Genomic DNA, 24,668 nt, shown 5'->3' on the forward strand with positions numbered 1-24,668 from the left:
TTTTTTTTTATTGCTGTGACTCAGTACGCTGATCGTGTTCACTTGAGTTGTACTGACATCATCACTTTTCTTTTAGTAGTGGGGATCCTACAGTTCTAATGTCAATCTCCTTGGGAAGATACAGTTATGGATATTGCGCACAGAGCTGGATAACAATGGCAGTAGTTTCTGAGAAATATCAGGTTTACGTGCTTTGAGAGCCTACTCTCATGTATTCATCTTTGGCTACAAACACCTACACACTAAACATAATTTTGACTGGCAGTTTGGAATATTTCAGTATTATAGTGTTAAAATAAATGTCAACATTGTAAGGCTTAACAAGGCTGAACAAGGTTGTGGCTTGGAGGTTAGAGTACTTTTGCTAGGAAGCAGGAGATCGGTAGTGTAACTAGGGGTGGGCAAGTGGGACACCAGCCCAAGGCATTGAATTAGAGGGGGCACCAGAATGACAGCCCCCAGGGTGTCTGTGCCAGAGCAGAGGCAGCAGCAGCAGCAGGGACACCACACCACACCACACCACACTGCTGCTTTAGTAATAGCAGTAACAATCGGGGGCTGGAAGCAGCAGCCAAGGACTTTGAATCCCTAGGACAAATAATAATTGACCAACTCGCTCTCCAGCAGGGTTTTGGCCAAGATGCAGCACTTCCTAGTTAAGTCCCTGCAGTAGGTACAGGATCAACCCCCCTCTAAAGGAAGTGGGGCCTAGAAGTGGGGAAACTTGCTTCTCAGGCAAGTGCTCAACTACTACACTAAATGGGTTAAAAGATGAGAGGATCTTCTTCTTCCTGTGTCTAGCATCTGTTAGTCATGGATTCTTGCCTGTCTACAATTTAAGAATTTACTAGGATTCAGCCCTATTGAGCATGCGTAGTGTATGTATGGATGTTTGTGCGTTCAAAGTTGAGTTACCAAATGCGTTCAAGTTGCAAACACTGCAGTTTCACAGATGCATAGCTGTCATGTAGGTAGGGAGAGGTATTTAAATGTGTAAAGTGAAATAGGATTCTGCCCTGAATCTACGCAGATCAGCACCGATGATGAAAGTGGTAGTGATAGTCCAAAAGTTAAGTCAAGGTGAAATGCCCTGTTATCACTCTTTGCACTGCTACCCTCAGACACTAAAAAAAATAAATTTCCTGGAAGATTTGTAGAATGCTCTCTTCAAACCATTCTAGAAAACCCACCTTTTGCATATGGTTACTAAGTGTGTGGGGCAAAAAAAAATTGAATCTCCACCCTTTTTATCTTCTGTATGAATTTTCAGACAGACCTCCCTCTCCATGTCTGTTTATCTGTCATAAAATGAAAAATTCACCACCACCACTGGCACCCTTGTTGAATGAGCATGGGAACTGAGCTACCCTTTGAGCTGATCTCTTTGGGGCTGGTCTGAGGCAATATGTTATGATAAAGTGGAGAGCTTGCCCTATTGCCATTTCTAGTTAATTTTCTGTGGATCAGAAGATGATTGCAGTGATCAGTGTAGCATCTTTCACAAACACTTAACTTGCATGTAATTAAAAATAAAGAATCTGCACTGAGGCTTGACCAGGAAGTGCAAAAAAAGTCCAATTTCTATTGTTCGTACAGCTACAAGTTACAAGTCAATTAGTTTGAGGAAGAAATACCTAAATTCACTTAAAACACACAAAACTCTATTTTTAGGGCAATTGCAACAGTGTATGTTTAAAAAAAAAAAAGTAGAGAATCCAGTGGAGAAAATAAGATTTTGAACATCTGCAATCTGTATAGAACATCTCCTTTTTTTGACTGATATGCGGAAAGGAACTGCTATCTTTTCTCCCAGGTTAAACCCAAAGCCAATCCTTTAAACCATGGGTGCTTAACCTCTGGCCTATGGGCCAAATGTGGCCTGCAGAGCCATGGTTCGGGACATGATGAGAGCAGTGGCCATTAATATATCCACCTCCTCCCTGCCAAATTCCCAAACCCATAGGCCTGCATGGTCAGTTAGAGCCGGGCTGCAACCTGCTCCTCCCCCCTGAGGGGCTGGGTTGAAGCTGGGCAATGCTCACTTGCCCCCCGTCCTCACAAGGCTGGGCTATGCCTCCTTCCCCATGTGGGACTGGGCCATGTCCCCTCCCCCTGGGTATGGATCAGGGCTGAGCCATACCTCTCCCCTCCCCACCGTGGGGCTGGTTTGGAGCTGGGCCAAGCCCCTTCTCCTCCCTAGTGGGACCGGGTTGGGTCTTGGCCATGCACCCTTTCCCTGTGGGGCTTGGATATGCCCCCTTCCTCCCTCCCCTCCCTCGTGTATGGCCAGGCCACGTCCCCTTCCCCGGGGTCAGGCTGTCTCCATCCATGCAGCCAGATGGTACCTGCTACACCTGCCCCAGGCACAGGATCAGGATCAGCAGCCCATGGATGGACTAGGCACTGCTCATCTAGCCCACCAGGGCTTTAAACTGAACTCTTTAACTTCAGCAAAGTTAAGCATGTATATCATATTCTTAAGTGCTTATCTGAGCTGGGACCTTAACAGTTGTACAGCAAAAACAACAAAATGAATTGAAGTGGTATTACATGTACAGAATAACCAGATGAGTGTGGTCATGTGGTACGTGGTGCCACAGACATGTCTACGGCGCCACATACCATGCATTTAGATGTTCCCTGTGTTGCAAGGGCACCCTGCCCATGTGTGCACTGCTCTGCCTTTTTTTCTACGGGCTTTTTTGACTCCTGGAGACCCAGGGAAAAAAAAACCATGGGAAAAAAAAAGCAGAACAGTACATGCGCAGGTAGTGCATACCATTCAAAAGCGGGGCCAGGCCACCGGCGCCATGCTCCAGCTGCCAACCAGGCTCTGTGTGGCAGAACTGTTGCTGCTGCTGCAGCCCTGGGAGGTGCCCAGGACTCCAGGTAAGGCTGCTGGGGCTCCATGCTGTCCGCACAACTTCTCTAGATTCCATAACTTCTGTAGGTAGCCTGCTCCAATGCTTAATCACCCTCATAGTAATAAAGTTCCTTCTAATCAAACCTAAATTTCCTCTGCTGACACTTGAGGCCATTGTTCCTAGTCCTTTATGCTAGAGAACCTTCTATCTTCACCCTTCTTACAACTGCCCTACAGGTATTTAAAGACATATCAATTCCCTCCTCAGTCTTCTGTACCCCAGGCTAAATACTCCTACTTTTTCAGCTCTTTCCTCACAAGTCATGTTTTCCAGACCTCTTATTATTTTTGTTCCTGTCTACTGGTCTCTTTCCAATCTGTCCACATCTTTCTTGAAGTGTGGGGCCTAAAACTGGACACAAATCCAGGTGAGACATCACCAGTGCCTACCAGAATGGAAGAATCACTTAACTTAATTTGCGAGGAACACTCTTGTTAATACAACCCAGTATTGGCTTTTTTGCAAGAAAGTGGAGTTCCATAACGTATTATCTCTATAATTTAGTATGATTTTTATTTCAAACAGCATTAGAACAATGTGGGAACCAGCTACATTCACAAAACAGTATTTGTCAAAAAAAAAAACCTGCCATTAAATGACTACTTGGTCACTGTCTTTGTATGAAAGGGCTGAATATTGTACAAAAATGGCAAAGAAGGAAATTCCACACAGTTTTTCTAACAATATTTTATAAAAACAATTGTTCTATTTATCTTATGTTTTTCTATCCCAATGCATCATTTTGGTATCTAAAAGCACTAATGATTCATTTGTTTAGCACTGACCGCATACTTGGTGCTTGTTGGGTGAAAAACTTGGCTTCTAAGTGAGGTTAATCACTTATTTAGACTAATAGTTTTTTTGTTTGTTAGAGTATATTTGGCTTTAAACAAAAGTGTTTGAGATTTGTCTTCTTTATCTTTATAAATTTATCTTTATTTGGCAGGGTAACTCCACCATCTGAAAATCCCAACGGTGCTTCTTGTAGCGTAAGTCAAGGAAAGCCTTCTCTGAGAAGAATAAAAGGGAGAATACATAGAAGTAAAAGTCTTGATAGTATTGATTTCTGTGAATTCAGTGTAAGTAAAATATTTATTGCATTACTCCTAGCTGCAGTTTCTGAATACTCTTGGTATCAAACAAGAAGATGTATAAAATTTTGTCCTTCTTTTTTGGGAATTAGATTTCATATACTTGTCAACATTCAACAGGTTATTTTATTAAAGCTTAGTAACATTACAAATAGAATCTCATGCTGCAATGTTGACATCATTGATATTGAATGTTTAGTGATCCACAATTGCATTTTTGTTCCTTAGAAAATATCAGTGTGATAAATGAAAATGTCATATTTTAAGACTGCTCCTTGAATGATTAGATATATGCACATAAAAGATAGAAAGTATTTTGGTTATATGCACATAAAGGATAGAAAGTATTTTGGAACGTATGCATCTACTTGAATACTGTGATCACATTTCCAAATAGGAAAAAAATAAAAGCTATTCCAGAACTGTATTATCATGTTTGGAGCTTGGAAGTTGTACTCAAAAAGAAATATTTATGATTTCAACAGAAGTTACTTAATTATTTTCATAGTGTATGGACATGATAATAATCTTTAAAAATAGATTTTTATTTTAAGATTATACGTGTGTACGCGTGTGTATATGTTGTGAAAGATAGATAGATGGATATCATTTAAAAGCTGAACTTGATCAGATCTGATCATTTGTGTTTTAATTAAACAGTAGGCATATAACCTTTCTTGGTTCTTCCTGGATAGACAGTTAGGTCTTCTATTTATGTAGATGCTGCTTCACCAGATTAAGTCTTAATGTTTTAATAGGCTTGAATAAGCAAGGTTTGAAGGTCTGAATGGTGTCTCTGGAATGTGAGGAAAAATAGACTGAAAAATCATGAGCAAAACTGTAATCCGTATGAGAGGTATATTTAAAAAAGGCAGAAAATACAGTCTTAAAGAAATAAAGAAGTGCAGAGAAGAGGGTTTCAATTTATCATTACTTGTATTGTTATTCAAAAGTAACTCCATTAAAATCAATGTAGTTTTATGGTCTGAAACTAGTTTACACGAGATCAGAAGCCAAATTTATGCTTTCACGAGTATGTAGCAAAGTCAGTGGCAGTTATGCCTATGAATCAAGGGATAGTATTTGGCACCAAATATGAGAAAAATTAGGACTATCAGAAGGAAACTGAGGTATTGATAATGTGCAAACAAATATAGAATTAATACTAATACTGAGGGAAGGGGCCTGCAATTGACTTGAATTAAAGAAAGATAGACAGTATAAATCTCATAACCTAAATGCCAACACTTAATGATGTGATGGCCAATCATCCTCTTAGGAAGAGGAATTCAAATTTGTTGGGAATTAATAGTCTAGATTTACCTTTGTTCAGGAACTTGTATCTATCTGCTGACCAAAATAAAGAGAGAGTGTTAAGATTTCTGTGTTTTATATCCTCTACAATACTTCTGTCAGAGTTTTCCTGAAAAAGTGGACTGAGGAACTGCTTAGATTTAATTGAACCTAGTTAGTCAATCCGTGTTGTGACTTGTAAAGACATGGTGGAGCTAGCTTTAAACTGAATAGCTTGGGTACTGTAGCTGTGGTCTCAGTTTGGATGTCAAAACCTGCCTGAGGAGCTTGGTAAATAAATGCAGCTGTCACTGATACTCATGCTGCTGTGGCTACACTACTAGCGGTACCTGAGCAAGCTAGTTTAAAGCTAGCTTACGTATGTCTATGCAACTCACAGTTACAGCTGTGACTGCAGCATGGACCTACCCTTACTAAAGGATATTTTATCAGCAAGATGAATTATCTATAGTTTGTGACGGGAGGGTTTTAGTCTAAATTTACCTCCATCCTTGGGGCACCCAGAGAAAAGAGGTTATTACAAACTAAAGCTCATAGTATAACCCAACAAAGAGATTTGAGATATATCGGGGCGGGGAGGGGAAGAGCTCATTTTCTGCACAATGACTGTTATGCCACAAGCAACTCTGCAACATCCTACTGCAGAGCGGCATATTTCCCCCCTGCCCCACTTTCTTTCTTGGCCTTCCTCCAGGGTAGGTTTTCTTACTGAGTAGCCACCATCTCTTGGGGTTTGTAGGGGCCAGAAATCTATGCGTCTTTTCTTGTGGATCATAACACAGGTGTATGTCTCACTTGTTTGCAGAAATATTTATTCAGATCTTTTCTACCAATATAAAAAGGAAATAGACAAAAACATTATTTTTAGTATTATATCAAATGCAATAACTCATTAAAAGCTAGTTATCTATACATTGAAATACCTAAACCAGTGATGGGATTTATTGCAGTTTGATAGCTTAATAATACAGGTTTAAAATCTCCTTAAATATTTTAGTCTATACATGATGTTATTACTGTCTTCTATATGGTATATTATAGAAACAGAAATAACAACATCAAAGTGTAAAATTAACATGGATTGTGTACTTTCACAAAGCCAAAATTAATCTGTTTGTGGCTAAGTATTGATTATGATGGCCAGGTAAGAAAGATTGTTAATATTCTGAAGCCCTCTGTAGAGAATGAAATAGTTAAGCATAAGGAGTGCCCAAAGCAGCAATTATGTAGCTGCGTTCATGCCATTTGGGCATGTAAAGTGAAATTAGATTTTTCCCTCAATTTTCAGTCTTTAATCCATCAGGCAATGCTTTCACTACACTAGGTTTTATACCAATTATTAGCTACTGATTAATTTATTTGAAGTGCAGTAGCACCTAGAAATGTCATTCACTGTAATATTTCAGGTAGAGAAGAGAGAAGAGCTTTAAGTTTCTCTTACTGCTGCCTGTACTAATTGCACTGCTGAAAGTGATTAACCCAGAATGTAGTGTGGAAAGGGGAAGGTGAAAGTATTCTGTGTGCGTGTACGCGCACATTCACAGGTGCGTGCGTGTGCACGCATTCACAGGTGTGCACAGTGCTTTGTTGCTGCCAGTATTATGAATTTTACTTTCTTTATAAAGTGAGGTGATGTTTTGAGAATGTTGGGGGTTAGTCTTTGTTTCTTATTAACTTTCATGAATGCATGTGATGACAGCCTTATATCACTACCATAATTTCTCTGTATAGTGCTTTTTCTTTTAAAGTTAGGACATGGTCTGAATGACTTCTTTACTGTAAATTTTATCCACAAATCATTGGTATTATTGCAGTTGTAATTAAAACTAGAAATAAAGAAATCCAAGTAATTCAAGCAGTGGACTGTTCCATGTTTTAGTCAGATCATTGCATAATATGCTTCTGAGGAAGGCAATGCTTTTTCTAATCTTTACTGAAAAACATGGGTTAATTACTTTTTAAAATTTTACTGTGTGCTTTTGTAGCCAAACTTTCTTCTTTTACATTTTTGGATCTTTGGCTTTTGAGGCAATGGATATTATTTATTAAGTTTGTTTTTATATAGATTATTCCATTTTAAGGAGCTTTTAAGAAGAATGGAACCACATGAAGAAAAAAAAAGTCACTTGTGTATACAGCGTGCTAACTAGTGCATAATTATAGTATAAATGTAATAATAAGATGAATGCCATTTTAAGTCCTGCAGTCATTTTAACCTCGTTTGTATAAGTGGAAGGAAAAATTCACCAATCGTGATGGAGTCCTTTAGAGATCCTTAATTTTTATTGTACACAGGTATGTGCTCATTATGTGACTGTTTATGAGAACTAGACACTCTGTGGTACTTCATACATTTCACAATATTATAGTAAAGTAAAGTAACACATTTACTGCAATCAAATGACATTTTCAAATACTGATATCCAGATTTATTCTAAGTAAGCCACACATCAGAAAGCAATTTTAGAGCAATCTGTGGCTTTATCTTTCTAAGGTAAATCTCTTCCATCTCATAGTAACTTATATTTCTGATCAAAATATTAATACAATTTACTTTTAGTGAAATATAAAATAGTGCCTTACAATAATTTTATTTTACTAAACCACTGAATGGAAAAATAATATTGAATGAAAATCGTTTATTATTGTTATGATTCAGTTGCACATAAGTCCGAGAGAAAAATAATCTGATGCTCTTCTATACCCTTGATTTGGGCTCCTTTTGAAATACAAAACTTATTGTCTGGCTTTTTCTTCTACCATATTTTTTCACCTCTCTGTTTCAAGATGATATCCCTTCTAGCACCGATTCAGAAAAGGAATATATTTTCAATAGTCTTCCTTTCTCTGATCTTGCTTTTTAATCAAAAAGCAGTTTTCCCATGTTTTATGTAAGTAACTTTTTAATATCAAGGCAAATCATAGGTCTTAGACACTGTGCACTCTGTATGAAACTTAGAACAGCCTTACAATGAATCCTGAGGCTATAAACCATAAATGAACAGCTAATTTAATTTGATAAGTTCAAAACTGGGGCTGACTTTCTTTCCTTTATTAAAAATGAGACAATCATCACCCTATATAGTTAGAGAGCCATTAAAAACATTTATTTTATGTTTCTTTGTAATGTGTTCTGCATTGTTAAGTAAAGAGGAACAAATAAAACATGACATTTACATATTTAAAATAAACACCAAGGTTAAGTCCCTGAATAGGTTCAGAATGTCATTTTAAATCTACAGCAAATGCTAACCCCTTAGTGAGGATGACATCAGCTGAAGGATTTCAAAATTCCCTTTGATTTAGGAATGTGTTTTGAGTAGGAATATTTGTGCTCATTAATTGTACTCAGTGATCTCACTAGCAAACATCATATTTGAAACTTGGCAAAAAGATCTTTATTGCAGTGAAGGGAAATATTTATTTAAAGAAATAACTGGTAGATTACTTCAGTACCATCATGTCATTTGCCTGTCTGCTTCTAAGTTGTCAGGTCTCTCCTTAACTCATGAGAAGAACTGTCAAAAAGATCTAGGACATCATGTATACTATCTTCAATTTTATATATATCACATACCTTCCACATGGTTGTATACCCTTTTAGCTTACAATATTCCTTCACCCTGTGTTTATATCTATATCCACGTATTCGCTTTCTACTAAATGAAAACCCCAAGTAGGATCAAGGCCATATTAAGGCAGCTGCTGTTCAGACATAGAGGAAGACATGACTTTGCCTGAAGGATCTTAGCACAGTGGTGTAACAAGGGTGAGGGAGGCAGGGAAGGTGCATTGGGGCAACTGCCATAGGCATTGACTGGGGAGACAGTGGGGTAAAAAAAAGGTGGCTGCTGTTGGCAGCCATACGTTCACATTCAGAGTAGTGGCAGCAACCAGAAGTTGCAGCTTCTACTTTGCCCTGGGTGCACAACTGCATCTCTACACTAGGGGTGTGGGAAGCGGGCAATATTCTATTTAGATTTGGATTTGGCCCAATTTGGGGGAAAGTGATCACTGCCCCTATTCAATTCGGTCGAATCTAAATCTGAAGATTCGATTCTGATGTGGAGAATCAGCGATTTGGCCATACACATAGTTTTATATGTTTTTTTCTACATACCTTGAGGTACCAGGTGCAGCTCGTGAACGCTGAGATGGTGGGGCAGATGGAGTGTCCCACAGACGAGCAGGAGGGTCTGCCACTGAGTGCACCGCGGACACCCCTGCACCCCCCCCCGCGGCTCAGCAATTGGCTGCAGGGGGACCCTGGGTGCCCCCCCAGACCCAGGAGGCACCAGTTGCCAAGCCAGAGGGTGGGGAGGTCCCCCACGCGCTCCACCACTGAGCACGTGGGGGCTCCCCCGAGCTCCCATGGGGCGCTTCATTCGCCCCACCATCTCAATGTTCATGATCTGTGCCTGGTACCTTAAAGTATGTAGAAAAAAGCATATAAAGCTGTGTCTATGGTCGAATAGTTGAATCTGTCTGAATTGATTCGGAGGCTTCTTATTCGATTCAGAGAGAATAATGGATCTCCTGATTCGATTCGGATTCGGAGATTTGGCCACAGAATCAGGCCGAATCGCCTTTGAATCAAATCAGCAACCGAAGCTTCGCACAGCTCTACTCTACACTACTGCCTTACCATTTATATTTTACAAATATAGACTTAATTTATGGGTTGGATTGGATTTTTGTTACTGTTGTTAGCAATATTTTACAATATATTGTTAGGAAAAGCAAACTGCTGGTTTACAAAAGCCCACAAGTAAGTAACAAGAAGGCTGACCTGGATAATGGCCTAGGAACAGGAAGATATATGGTAAAATTTAATAAGGTAAGAAGAAAAGTAGTGAAGTAATCTGCTAGTCATTTTAAATGCCTATAAATTAATGCAGGACATATGGGGAAGAAGCAAGAAGAACTGGACACAGCAGAAATCAGTTTTTATTGAGAATTGCTGGTATAGTTCACAAGAATATGGGTATGGGTGGGTATAGCTTGTTTAAGAAGGATAGGCAGGGGAAAAAAGGAAGAGGTGCTGCTTCATACATTAAAAATACATGCATTTGTTCTGAGATCCAAAACGAAGTAGGAGATGGATCTGTTGAGCATTTCTTAGTTAAATTAGAAGACAGAAAACAGCAAGGTCTCTTTCATGGTAAATGTCAACTAGGAATACCAACTTATGCTATAGGTAGACAAGGTTCTTTGGGTAGATGTGATCTCTTTTATCAGACCAACTAAATAGCTGGAAAAATTGTTCTTTACAAGCTTTTGGGCACAAACACCCTTTTTCAGACTCTCCCTATGCCTGAAGAAGAGTGTTTGTGCCTGAAAGCTTGCAAAGAACAATTTTAGGCCAACATGGCTACAACCAACAACCCTAAATTATGCCATATGTTCTTGCCCCTTTTTTGCATGATCAGATGCACTCAGTGGAACATGAGATTTGTTCTTATTCTTCAGAAGAATGTTTTGCGGAAGACTCTCTCAGCAGAGTACCAAAGGTGATCAGGTTTTGTAGAGAAGCAGCACAAAAAGGTGGCTTTGACCATGAGCTAAAAAAGTGCTTTCTTTTCCTAGTGTAAATTGAAATATGTCAAGCAAAGAGTCAACAATGGTTCTTTGCCCTTGTTGTAGTTTTTTGTTTGATCCCTAAAGCAGTCCCAGGATTGCAGGGAACATAAATGTGGTTTAGAGCTATCTTTGCCTCCCCTGAGGGTCATGCCTATTGCCTAAACAGTTTGTTTGCAATATTAACTTTTTGTATGACTATGTCATTGGCTACTTATAACTAAAAAGGATACATTTCTCACTGCTGTAAGTACGATTTAAAAACAAAACAAAACTGATTACTTGTTATTTGTAGAGCATCTGCATCAAACTAATTTACTGTTTTTTACTTCTGAAAATCAAGTTTTTTGAATAATTTACAAAGATCACTGCCATAAGCTTCAGGTTCTTCTGCTCTTGAAAGCAGATTTTTCATTGTTATTATTATGTACAGTAAAAGCTGTCTTAACTGGTATTTCAGTAACTGGCGCACTCCACTAACCAGATGCGGGGGAAGGGGGGAAACTTGCACGCAGCAGTGGCAGCTGCCACCTACCACCGTGCACTGCCACTGCTCCACATGTGCCTGCCACCACCCCCAGCTCCACATCCAGCTGAAAATCCCTGCCTCGGATACCCTGCATGTTGAGATTACCATCACCCCCTACTCCCCACTCTTGCCAGATAACAGAGCTTTTACTGTATTGTGATGCTGTTTGAGGGCCTAAACAAGATTGGAGACCCACAATGCTACAAGTATTTAGAGTAAATGGGATAGAAGGAGTTTATAATCTAATGGGAAAAAACTTATTTTTGAGCCTAAACCCTAAAATATCTTATGATAGACTGGCCCACTTTTAATTTTCCTCCCATTAAAATTATACCGCTCAAAATATTTTCCTTTTACTGAGGGAGTCTTTTGTTTTTATTCTACCACTGTATTCAGGGAGATGCAGCTGGTTTATACATGAAGAAACAAGGACAGCAGCAATTCTTGGTGCTGACTGCTAGCCTTATGTTTAAAAATAGTAAATAACAATGTGTCAGTATGAATGACTTTTCAAATACCTTGTTATTTCATTTACTGAAATTTCTAGAGTATGTCTGTTTTAATATTTTGGGGGATTTGGCTTCTGGTACCTTTTTTAGCCACATGGAAATTACCTCTTAGGGTATGTATAGACATTTGGGGAGGTTAGATTAAATTAAAAATGGCCACCTGATTGAAGGAAGGTTGGGATGGGGTGGAGCTTGAGGAGATAAGAGGGGCAAGTGGGGTCCATGAAGGAGGGTGGGGGAAATTGGGGGGGCCAGTGCAGTTTCCTGGGGGGGCAGGGGGGCTTGGGGAATCAGAGGGGTGAGTGGGGTCTGTGAAAGGGTTGGTGGGATCCAGAAGGGTTTGGCAGAATCAGTGGACCTTGGGATGGAAGTGTTCTCCCCCCAAGGACCGGGGTTATTTTTAGCTTGGAATGATTTCTGCAAAGCGGTCTGAGTTACAGTGTTACCCCAGACCAAACAGAAGTTCACTGTTGGTTCCAGGGCGGAAGGGAATCTAGCTGTTGGCTGGGAGCCTGCAGCCAGGTTTCCATAGCAACAGCCAGATTCTCTGCTGGTGCTCGCTGTTTGCAGAATGGATGGGGGGGAGGCAGTGGATGGAGCTCATTCTTGGGGCTCCCCAGCTGGTGCTGAAGGGTGGTGTGGGTGAATTGGAGGCCCCCACCTTGGGAGGGGTGTCCAATTCACCTGTTCCACCCTCCAGGGAGAGCTGAAAAACCTCCAGACTGCTCGCTTTCCCTCCTCCCATTCTGAAAACAGCAATAAGGTGGGAGCTCTGCAGACACAAGTTACAAAAGACGCTACATTTTGAAATGCCTTTATCTGATACTTCATGCAATGAGGGGTCAGATTTTCACCTGATCAGCCATTTTTTAAGCTGTCTGCAGCCAGGCACGTGTGTTTGGTTACAGCTATAAACTACTTTCTGTGGGCAGATTGGGAAAAAATTGTCACTTCAGTCTGCACCTCATGTTAGATTGGGTAGCCATGTTTCATGCTATCTAACCTCCCCATAACCTCTCCAAACATCTGCATGTACCCTTAGGATTTAGAAATCTGAGTTTGTGACAAATTTTATCTACATTTTTTTTTAATATTTCTTTTTAATATACAAAAGTTTGTAGGTAGTTTTGTTTTTTTATGTCTAGCCCTTCTCAAGACTGGGTGGATTGTGTAACATGAAAAACTTAAAGATGGCAAGCAGAAGGGAGAACAGAAAAACAGGTCTTGTCTTCAAAACTTCTGAGCCATCAAAATGAAAGAAAGAGATAAGGCCTTTGCTACACATTACATATATTATGAAGTTAACTGGTAAATTACGCAATAAATTTAGCCCCACACGTGCAAAGACTGGTCACAAATGCAAAGTTGATATCACACAATTAACTAGCTAATTGCACAATACATTCTCCTTTGCTTTCTGGGGGCGTTATTTTAAAAAGTGATCTGCCATCTCCAGAACTGTCATTTTATAGTTTTCTTTGATTTATTTTCTAACTAAGCAACCAGATTGGCAGCTCAGCAGGGAGTCCCTTTTGGACCTTTGGAGAAAACAGACATAGCTTATTCAAAAACTCCACAAATAGAATTTCTACAAATGTTGCCGTCAAACTCAATTTATATTTGAGAGCCCAAAGAGGCATTTAATCAGATTACACGAGGGAAAACACAGATCTAGCAAAATGGACTAGATCTAGAAACGTAACATTTTGTTCTTCAGTAAGAGGTCTTTGAGGCTAGTCCCTACTTAAAGTGCAGAAAAAATATTAAAGCATTCCATAAGCTGAAGTTACTACTTAGATGGAATTCTGTATGCCTTTTTGCATCTAGATGGCAATTTTCTAGGCACTTGAGTAGTGGTTTTGGCTCATATGCACAGGTAGCAATTCTGTTTCCCCAGCAGTGTGGATATGTAAGCATACACGCATGGACTGAGCACATGTATTAGCTGGGCAGACTATGGCTATGTATGTGTGCCCATTCTGGATATATATCTCTATCCAAGTCACTCAGCTAGCCAGAAACCATTGACTAGCGTGTGTTAAATTTCAAAGAAGCTGCATTCTGTGTTTTAGTCCCAGTAGCTGAGTGGTTAGAGCACTCACACAGGAAGCCAGAGACTTGAGTTCTGTGTTCCCCCGCCACCTCTTTGATTTCACTGCAGAGTGCTCTAACCACAGGTTGGGTACATACAATCCAGGCCTCATTTTGAATCTGGCCTGGAGATTCAAGTGAGGGAGATATGCAGGGCCAGGAGGACAAAAGCAAATTGAAGAGTATGTAGGTGAGATGGCTGCTGTGTTAGAAGACAGCAGTCTTGGGTTTTAGCCTGGGCCTTTGCCCCAATGGGGCAGACATTTCTTTACCACTTTCCATCTGTTTTATCCAACGACTACAAAATACACGGGACAGTTTCAAAGGAGCATTTGAGAGAGCTCTGTATAATGCTTGTGATTAGAGCAGTGTGCTAGGAAGTTAGTGATGCAGCTTCAGAACCTCTCAGAGAGGGGCTTAGAACCTGTGGGCACCTACACATGTGCAGCATACGATTACACCGCATTGGAGCAGACTCCAGCATCATGTGTATCAGCATCGCCACCACCATTTTTCAGCATGGGGGTGCTGATACATGTGATGCTCTTGGAGCCACTCTAATTAAAGCACTGCCCCCACCCCCACTCCCGGAAGACGTGCATAAACACCATGTCTCTGGCTTCCTGGGAGAGTGCCCTAAACACTCAACCATTGGGACCAAAATAAAAGCAGGTTTTTCTCTCCTGCCATTCTTCCAGAATGGGCATACATACCAGACCAGGGTGTAGCCCCACTGTGAATGCTCAGTATAGTCATGAATACTTACATACCCACAGCATAAATGTAGGGCTGAAAGTGGCCATTTAGGGTGCAGATGAAAGTGCAGCTCCCTGCTGTAACTGAGAACGCTTTGCAGAAAGTGTTCCTGAGTTACCACAATTCTCCAGACCAAAGAGAAATTGATTGGGACCCTGCAGCCAGTTTCCTCTAGCAATAGCCCCTCCTCTCTCCCAGCCAGTCGCTATTTCAGAATGGGAGGGAGGAAAGAGCGCAGAGAGAGCTCATTCTAGGGGTTCCCCAGCCAGCGCTGGAGGGTGAAGTGGGAGAATTGGACCCCCCCACCTCGGGAGAGAGAGGGGGGAAGGGGCTCCAATACACCCACCCTACCCTCCAGTGGGGACTGAAAACAGTGACAGACTGGCAGACAGCACAAACACAAGTTACAGAAGATGCTCTGTGTTGAAACGTCTTCATCTGACCCCTCATGCTATGGGGATTCAGGTTTCACTTGACTGGCCAGTTTTTAACCTGTCTGCAGCCATGTACTTATGTTTGGTCACAAACCACTTTCTGTGGCCAGATAGAGTGAAAATTGTCACTTCTGTCTGTGCCCTTAGGCACAAAAAGGACAAAGGAACTACACCTTTTGTGTGCAGATCTTATATACCAACCAAAATGGCTGTGAAATGCTCAGGATTAATTCTTCTGGTGTCACAGACCTGAATTTATATTTATTTCCTCACACTGTTGAAAAAACTGCTTAAACTCCTTCTTAGTCTCATAGATGGGACGAGGTCCTAATTATCTACAGAATACTTCCCTTTAAACCTCATCATTCCTATTAGTGTACCAAAGGTTGACTGCTACACAACAGCTACTCATGCATACGAAACACCGGTTTAGGCTGCAAAGTTTTCTGCCAGCACAGACCTGCATGCTTCCTTTCGCAATTGAGAGTCCTGCCAACTAAATCTTGAACTTCTGCCAGTCAAGTTAAACCACCTCCACAAGCAGCGCATATCCTCTACGGGCATTCTTCCAAGAGAACATTGACTGTGTGGGTACCTGCACTGGTATAAGCAGTTCTCCATCAACAATTCCACAATGCCATTGTCCCTGTGGCAATGACTGCTCTGATCAAATTTAACTCTGCTGTCCAGGGGTCACAGTGACTGGAAGTCTATTTTTCTTTCCTTTAGCATCACTAGCATGTTTTTCAATAACTTCTCCTTCAGGCGGTCCATTTCAGCAAGCCCACTTTTATGGGGACAGCTCCATGCCAAGCAGCTGCTGAAGCTCCAAATAAACCCCATGCTACTGCCTGGTCCAGGAAAAGGTCCTAGATATACTTGGCCTGTGGGTTAAGAAGCAGTACAGGCACACTTACAGGATTCTCAAAGGAATAGAGAGATTTAACTGGACATTGCAGTAGAGAAGCAAAGGGTGGGATATGGCAGGGAGCAATACCAGCACCAGGTGAAAGGGAAGGAAGTGTGGCAATCCTACCAGAAGATACAGGATGCTGACTCTTAGAACTGCTGCTGTTTTATAGAAATTGATTCCAGGCTGAACAGGGACCCAACCACTAATCCATGAGTGACTGTCACAATATTCAGAAAAGGGTACCTCATAACCCTTGGGATGGGAGAGAGAATGCACTTAAATAAAAAGACAGGAGACTCAGGTGGGTGTAATTTAGGCCCCATTGATCCTCACTTTTTCTTAAATATTTTTTGTGCTTCCTGACAATTCCTGACAATTTCCCCCTTTTCCTTCCATTCCATATAAAAGACAACCAACTGGGCTAGGCGGGGAACAAAGGAATTCTGCTTTAAAGCAAGCAGTTTATTTTGAAAGTATGAACTGACAGTAACAGGCAAAAAATAACAATACTTTCAAAAAGCATTTCCACATGCACACTTCAGCAGATGGCTGTGATGCATTCAAGCTGAAATCCCTTGAAGACAGAAAAGAAATGTAGTAAAATAAAAAATAATACATTTCAAAACTTAAAATTAAATACATGCAAACCAGTACCTGAGCATTCAAATTAAGTGCATCAAAAATATTGTTCACAAGCTTTCCAGAATGGTGTTCAGACTGATTTTGCAGTAATACTGTTGGAAACTGAATAGAGGTTTTAGACCCAAACACAATATTGTTCAAATCGAAAGGTCCAAGTACAAAACAAGTTGTCTGCCTGCTGTGCTAAGATTAAGGAAAGGGATAGAAAATGCTGGCTCAGGGGTCTTGTTGCTGGCTCACAGAGCTTTTTTAGCAATAATGATTCGTCTCTGCTTTCACAGCTGCTGGTTTACTTTGGTTCGGATACCTTTTTTTCCTGCTCTCTGCCACAGTTTTGCTGAATTTTTCAACCAAATATTGTTGGGGGTTTTTTTATTGTCCACACATTTCTAGGACAATTGAAATTGTTTCTCCCACTGCTTTAAGACCCCTTCCTCCACACTCTAGAGTCAGCTTAGTGCGTAAAATTGTCATGAAAAAGCTGGTAACATTGAGGCCCTGGCAATCTGAAACCACCAGAAGCAGCTGCCGTCTTTTGGCTATAAGTATATCAAGGAACTAGTCCCAGCAAACACTGAAAATACCTTGTGTTTGTTATTTATTATTACACTTGAAAACTCTGTTTTATGAAAACTATGATTTATTTTATTTGTCTTTTTATATAGGGATGTAAACGTCCCAAATCAGTAAAATGTCATTGGGTTCAGAAACCTTCACAACAATTCATTATCTGGACATACACTGTATATTCCTTTATTCCTAACCATGGAAGTCTTGTGACCCTCCTTTGACCATTGAACATTTAACACAAGTAAAACATCCTTGGTGATCCATAAATGCTTATATAATTATGGAAAAGAACCTGTTTCTGTTTGTTTATAGTAGAAACTGGATACTGCATAGGATTAAGTCCTAACTCCCCCCTATAAAGATGAGAACTTGTGAATTTGTTGGGTGTATTATGATTCTATAGTATACAGAGCAGAAGTTAATAGCTGCATGGGACTGCTGAGGTGCTCTAGCTGTTTGCTGTGACTTTTAATTCAAAGGGCATTGCTTTTCCATCAGCTGCACATAACTGCTGATCAGCTGAGTAGAGAAGGAGTACCCTTTGAAATAGGAGCTGCAGCAGTGAGCTGAGTGGCCCATTCTTAATTCAGCAACTGGATATGAATGATCTGAGTTTTACTGTACTTTGAAGCAATTGTGTGCAGTAAAACACACACAATAGTCTTGTGCACCTTGAGGTTCACAATCTCCACTGTAGAGTTTTTCAGTGAACTGGTTGCTCACTGATCAATAGCAATCTGGTGATGCAGGCTTTCAGAACCTGATCATCATCTGCTTCAAAGCAGCATTCTTTTTTGTGTCTATGTGCTGGATGAGCTCAGCATACAACTCTAGGAACGTAGCCTTTCACATTCAAAAGTTCTGCAGCTACTGCTGATCATCCCAGATTTGCGTCACAATCGATCCTCCCACTAAGCACTCATTTCATAGGTCTGGAACTGCTGCTCCAGTGTGTGAAGCTGGTCAGTGAATGCCTGCAGCATTTACTGACTTTCATGCACTATCCGCATCATCCACTCCTCCCCAGTCTTCCTATTTTCATCACTGCTCAGTGAGCCACTGTGGTAGCTGTAGTTTTACAAATCCAGAAGAATTACTCTCTAAAACAGCAAATACCACCCTATTAATTTGTTCAACATCTATACATCTGGCAGTGAGACTGGGTGGCAGAGGGCACATCTACATGTGGTATTAATGCCATGCAATAAACTCTGATGCAGTTTGCACCGGAGTTTATAGCTCCCAGGTATAGTGTTTACACTTCAAAAGGGATGTGGCCAGCCTGGAGAGGGTTCAGAGGAGGGCCACCCGCTTGGTGAGAGGGCAGCAGGACAGGCCTTATGAGGAGAGACTGAAGGACCTGAACCTGTTCAGCCTCAGCAAGAGGAGGTTGAGGGGGGACCTGGTGGCTGCCTACAAGCTCACCAGGGGGGATCAACAGCAAATAGGCAGAGCTCTTTTCACCCCAGCACCACCTGGGGTGACGAGAAACAATGGTCATAAACTGATGGAGAATAGGCTTAGGTTGGACATCAGAAGGCAATATTTTACTGTTAGGGTGGCCAAAATCTGGAACCAACTTCCCAGGGAAGTGGTCCTCGCCCCTACCTTGGGCATATTCAAGAGGAGGTTGGATGATCACCTGTCTGGCGTCTTGTGACCCCAGCATTCATTCCTGCCTGTGGCAGGGGGTCAGGCTAGCAGATCTGTTCAGGGCCCCCCTGGCCCTAGCTACTATGAAACTACGTGCATCTGGAACTCCAGCACGTTGACCCAGGGTGGCATAGCCCCAGCTAGCAGGGAGCCCAGGGTGTAGGCTTGCCAACCCAGAGCTGCTGCTCCCTGGCTTAACATGCTGCGGAGGGGCTAGCTGGGGCCCAAGGGTGCAACAGTGTGGAGCTAGCCAGCAGGCACCATCTACACGTGTGTCCTGGTCACCAGCTACACGTACGTTTCAGTGGAGTAAATTACTTCACCATAGGGTAGAACTCACGTTGGGCAGTACTATCCTACGGCAGAATTAATTAGTTTATTTTGACTTAATAGGGGCACATGTGTAGATGGTGATGCTTTACTGCAGAGCTAATTAGTCAACTGCAGTAAAGCATCTCATGTAGATGCACCCAGTGAGACTGAAAACCAGCATGAAGAAGAACAAGTTATAGAACAGAACAGAGAAAAATGTGAGAATTTTTTAACACATTGCAAAAAATAAAACATTATGGAAAGGGCAAGGAGGAATTTTGGGGAATTATCCCCAATTCCCATATTTCCCTGAGAGGAGCATTAGTATCCCACTATACATCTCAAAAATTTCCCAGAAGGTAATGTGCCAGACAGCAGTGAAGGGGTGCTGACTCTATAACCACTGTAGTTAAGGTGACTACATTAATGCATTTAAATAGACTGTCTTCTGTTTATTATTTTCTCTCATGTCTTTTGCATTTATTATGACTTATAAAATGGTAGTGCCTAGAGCCCCTTGACAGGTTCCAGGGAGCCACTGTGCCACATGGTCCATAAATACATAGGAGAAAAAAGAGCCCTCCATGAGCCAGGCATATTCATGGGTTAAATATATATTTAAATACATTAATACAGATACATCTGTGCAAATTAATAAGGGACAGATAGGTTCTTATCTGTCACAGTTGTGTCAACCTCACCATTTTTTTTGGAGTAGGACACTCAGATGTGGCAACCTTGTAATCATTCCCGTGACTGCTTTCATGAAGGCTTCTGAAACATCAAACACCTGGCAAGGCTGCATGCATTGAGATGGGTTTGTCTTTCAGTTACTTTATTTGGAGAAGAGGCAGTGAAAGAAGAGGCAGACGCTCATTCTTCTGATGCTGGGACAGGAATAGTGTGTAGGGATTTGAAAAAACTGTGAGAGAGAGGAGAGCACAAATATGAAGAACAAATGGAATGGCGGGAGGAAGCAGGGTTGGACAAAGGGAACCAGCTGTGAGGAGCATAGTAGTTGGGGGGTAAGTGGGGGGGGAAGAAAATTACATTTTTTCTTTAGAGAGACGTACTCGAGCCTGCCTATCTAAAAGTCACTTGCACCTGTGAGAAACATCAGTCAGCGAGGGCCTCAAACCTTCATAGCTGTGCCTGAGCAGAGTATATAAGTTAGGAAGCAGAGGATTTGAATGTAATAGGGCTCTGTCCTTGTCCCCTGTAAGATGGCTCCTGGCACTGACAGCTTTTTATGTCAACATCACTGGTCTGAATTCACACTAGGGGGCATGCTGTATTCTCTGTATTTACAGCAGCACAGGAAAATCAGTGGAGTTGCTGTAGAGCAAGTGAGAATGGACCTGGCCACTGATTTAAACTAACCAAAGTCATTATTTGCAGCTATGTAAAAAGAAAAAGTGGTCTCAGTCCATTTCCATCTTCCTAAGAACCTTCTGTCTTGTCCTAGCTGACAAGAGTAATGAGGGTTACAAGAGTTCATGTTTGTAAGCTTCACCCTGCCCCAAACTCCTCCCCACAGCTGTTGGCATTCCCAGGGGAGTGAAGGATTTGATGAACAAGGAGAAAAGATATCCTTCTCACCTCTAAAGGATGTTTAGAAGGAGAATGAAGCACATGAATTGGTTAGTTCTATACTCCCTGCCTCTATGGAGGCTTAATCTGGATTGGTGCTTTAGACAAGTAGCTGCATTAAATTAATAGGACATTTAAAAATGATCCACTGAGAAATACAAAATGAAGAAGTAGAGTGGTATCATAGCCATCAAAGTAAGTAACAGGAGAAATTAGAGTAAGTTCTTATGCAGTCATAGCACAAAAGGGCCTCTGAATCAAGGCACGCAACAGAAGATATACAGTAGTTTGTGTGGGATTGCTCCCAAAATATAATATGTGCTATGTGCTAAAAGAAATTTATCATCCAGTGTGTTTGGTGAGCTGAGACAGTATCTTAAGGTTAAAACCTGGCAGTAATAAAGGAGTAAAAAAAAAAATGCAAGAGACCTCAGTTTATAAGTAACTAAAAAGTGCTGGAAGCCTGCAAAAGATCTGGAGGTTGTTTGTTGGATTTTAAATTTGGTGTGGACCCAGGTTGCTTGAGACCTGTGCAATTATGCAGCAATGTGGAAAGCATTACATACAATTCATTAAAATGTAAGATGGCAGAGACTAACAAAGTTGTACTTAAGTGTAAGCCCTGTTTTCCAGGGTTTTAAAAAATATTTTTTGCACTTCTCAGAAATAGCAGTGTAAAATAGTAAACTAGAATGACATGGGAGGAAAACAGAGATCACAGAGAAGCAGTCTAAAAGAGACCTGTAAAAGTCATCTAGTCTAACACCATGCCACTCACAATACTCACAATACAAGAATTAGGGGTCATAAAATGAAACTAGTAGATAGTGAATTTAATAAAAGTAAGTTCTTTTTCATACAGCATATAATTAACCTGTGAAACTTATTGCCACAGGATATTGTGAAAGATGACAGTTTAACTAGGTTCAAAAAGGGATTGGACAAATTTTTGGAAGAAAGATACATCAGTACCTATTGAGCATGGAAGTTAGGGGTACAGGCTCTGAGTCAGAACTTCTTGGACCCTAAATACTGGATGCTGCAAGTGGGACAGGAACAGGAGAAAAACCCTGTTCACTCTTCCTTTCATTCTCAGCCACTGTGTGACACAGAATACTTGGCAAAATGAGCCTATGACCTGATCTAGTAAATGGCAAGTCTTATGTTCTAATGAGAAGGTTAGAGTCTTAGCTTTCATTTTAAAAAGTACATTTCTATCCCTTGTGTTTGTGGAAAAATCTTGCAGATGTGAGCTGAGTATGACACCTTAAATTTACAAAATGGAAGGCAACCTTTCCTTCTCCCTCAACTTGTATTTAAAAATTATCTTTTGATGAAGTCCAAATCATGATTTCTTGAGCATGTCTTAGTATTGCTGATTGCTTGGAGTTGGCAGTACTGGTAAGATATAACTGTATTGTGTTGGTTAGCCATTTTTCTTTAACATACCCAACATAGTTCTCATGTCTACACTGAGGACAGTGCTAGGTAGCACTGCAGTGATGCACATCATTTTTTGTGGTACTGCATCTCAAAACAGATGGAAGAGAGTCACCTTAGTACATTTCACATGGCACAGTAGGTTTATTGGTGCATGCCCAAACTGCAGCTATCACAAATTATATCCATTTGGAGTTCAGCTGTGTGCAACAGGCATGCTGCGCTCCAATGCAGCACTATTTACTGTGAGACTTTGATAGTGTGTGCCCTAAGATATACATTTCTCCTCATAACCTGTAACCCCATCATTTGGAGAGTTTCTAAGACCTTTTCAGCAATGAAAATAGATCAGAAAGACATTTTAAAATCACTTTAAAAGATGGAAAAGGTTGTCATCAAATAGATTACATGAAAGTGACTGAGCTGCATGCAAAGATCCTGAAGGTGCCTCTAGTGGTGCTGACAGATGTACATTGGCCATGCTCTAACTCATGGCCCTGTATACAAAGCGCCATTAGTTAGAGCCACATCCCCACCCCCTGACCCAACAGAGGTTTGCCTCTTGGATTGGGGTGGGATGGGGAGGCTGAAGCCTGCCTGCACCAGCCCTGGCCAGCAGGCAGGGACACTCCAGAAGCTTTAGAGGAGGCTTTTGCACCACCCTTCTCCTCCCCCCGCTAGCTTTTCTTGCAGTACTCTGGTCCTTTATATAATGTAAAGGGGCTGCAACAAGGTGAGATTTATGTTTGGTTTGAGCTGAGAAGAATTATCTTGTCTAATTGCTAGGGAGAGTCAGCACAAAATAACTTAATTTCCAGAATTTTAAGCACTTGATATCAGAATAAATTGGTGGAAGAGTTCTGTGGAGTCCAATAGCCTGAACTTCACTGCTCTATGTTGTAACTAAATAACAGGAGTTAAGGATTTCACATAGATGTTAAAGAGATTGTTTTATAGTTAGAAGTTAAGCAACTAAGACATGGGGGGGGGTTGTTTTTGAATAAACAAATTAAAAGATATTTGAACTTGTAAATTATCTTCCATAAAATTTCTAACAGAATACTGAACAATGTTATATAACGCTGTTCTTATTTGTCAAAAGTTTCATATAACATTACATTGTTAGGTCATTTAAAAATAAGTGGTTATTTTGATGTCCAAACCTAAGGAAAGATAGATGTCAGATTAAAATAACATGCTTTCAGATGTATTAAATTGCAGGAAATATTTTCTAGTTCAGGTTGAGTTTCCTATATGGCATTTAGAACTCTGTAAAAATATTTTGTGAAGAACTGCAAGTTTAATCCTCTTGATGTGCATTTAAATCAATTGACCTCTATTTGAGAACTAAAATATTGTCATTTTAAATCCTATTTACCTTTTTGTAATATCTGAAAGTGTATTTGAGTGTGTGAAATATGTAAAGATTTAGGATACTACCATGTTTTTTTTGCCATGATTATAGAATAAGTGAAACTCTGATTGGTTTATGTAGGTCTTAAACAAAGAATAAATCAAACCATTTATGCCACTTCCTTCACAGCCTTTTGGCCTCTTGGTTTTTTTAATTTACTGAAAGAAATGATGGGCAGTTTTCAGACCTTCAACCCTAGCTAGTGAATGGCATAATAGTTAGAACACTATCCTAGTAATTAGGATACACAGCCTAAGGGGGTTTGAACCCACGTGTAATAATAATTGAAACTGAACAGTTAGGAAAGTATAACTTGGAAGCAGTCATTTTGGGCTGCTACATTTGTTAATATTACTAGTCACTGACCTGCTTAGTACTATCAAAACTGATCACTTTGCATATTGCAGAAGCAGAACTTGCTGGTGTCTAGGGAACTTCAAGGTCACACAATGCAGCATCTGTGGAGTGTAGATTCCTTCAGAGTTAGGTTGCAGCTGAGCAAAGGTTTTTTAGATTACAGTTTTGGGCTCAAGTGTTTTGAATTTTGCCTGAGTCCCACTGAAGGTGCCTAAATTATTTTTTCATCTTGCCCTAAAAATATAATTTATTGGCATTAAAGTTTACTCCTGAACACTTTCCATAGTCTTTGGTAAAAATAGGAAAATGTTGTTCCTTTTCTATGGGTGAGAAAACCAGCTACTAAGGTCATGTAAGGAAATAACATTTTGGCATAAGTCAAGACCTTCTGTCACTGTGGCAGAGAACAGTGTTTTAATATATTTCTTATAGAGTGGGCAGGCCCTCAGCCACATCTCCTAGTCCTTTCTAGGGACTTGTCACCACCGTGACATGCACAAATATACTGATACTCAAGACTACAGCCTTTTCTGCTGTACTGTTAATGGAAAG

General features: G+C 40.7%; 1 protein-coding gene across 9 annotated transcripts in view; it reads left to right on the forward strand.

Annotated features, from left to right (window-relative positions):
• The window catches only part of TJP1 (tight junction protein 1), a 346,374-nt gene that overhangs the window by 76,805 nt on the left and 244,901 nt on the right, over positions 1-24,668 (forward strand). For all 9 annotated transcript variants that reach the window (XM_025199469.1, XM_025199470.1, XM_025199472.1 and 6 more), the window contains exon 2: positions 3,871-4,003. In XM_025199469.1, the coding sequence (XP_025055254.1) occupies positions 3,871-4,003 (133 nt within the window). The remainder of the gene's footprint in view (positions 1-3,870; positions 4,004-24,668) is intronic.

Source organism: Alligator sinensis, unplaced genomic scaffold (assembly GCF_000455745.1).
Source record: "Alligator sinensis unplaced genomic scaffold, ASM45574v1 scaffold458_1, whole genome shotgun sequence".
NCBI lineage: Eukaryota > Metazoa > Chordata > Crocodylia > Alligatoridae > Alligator > Alligator sinensis.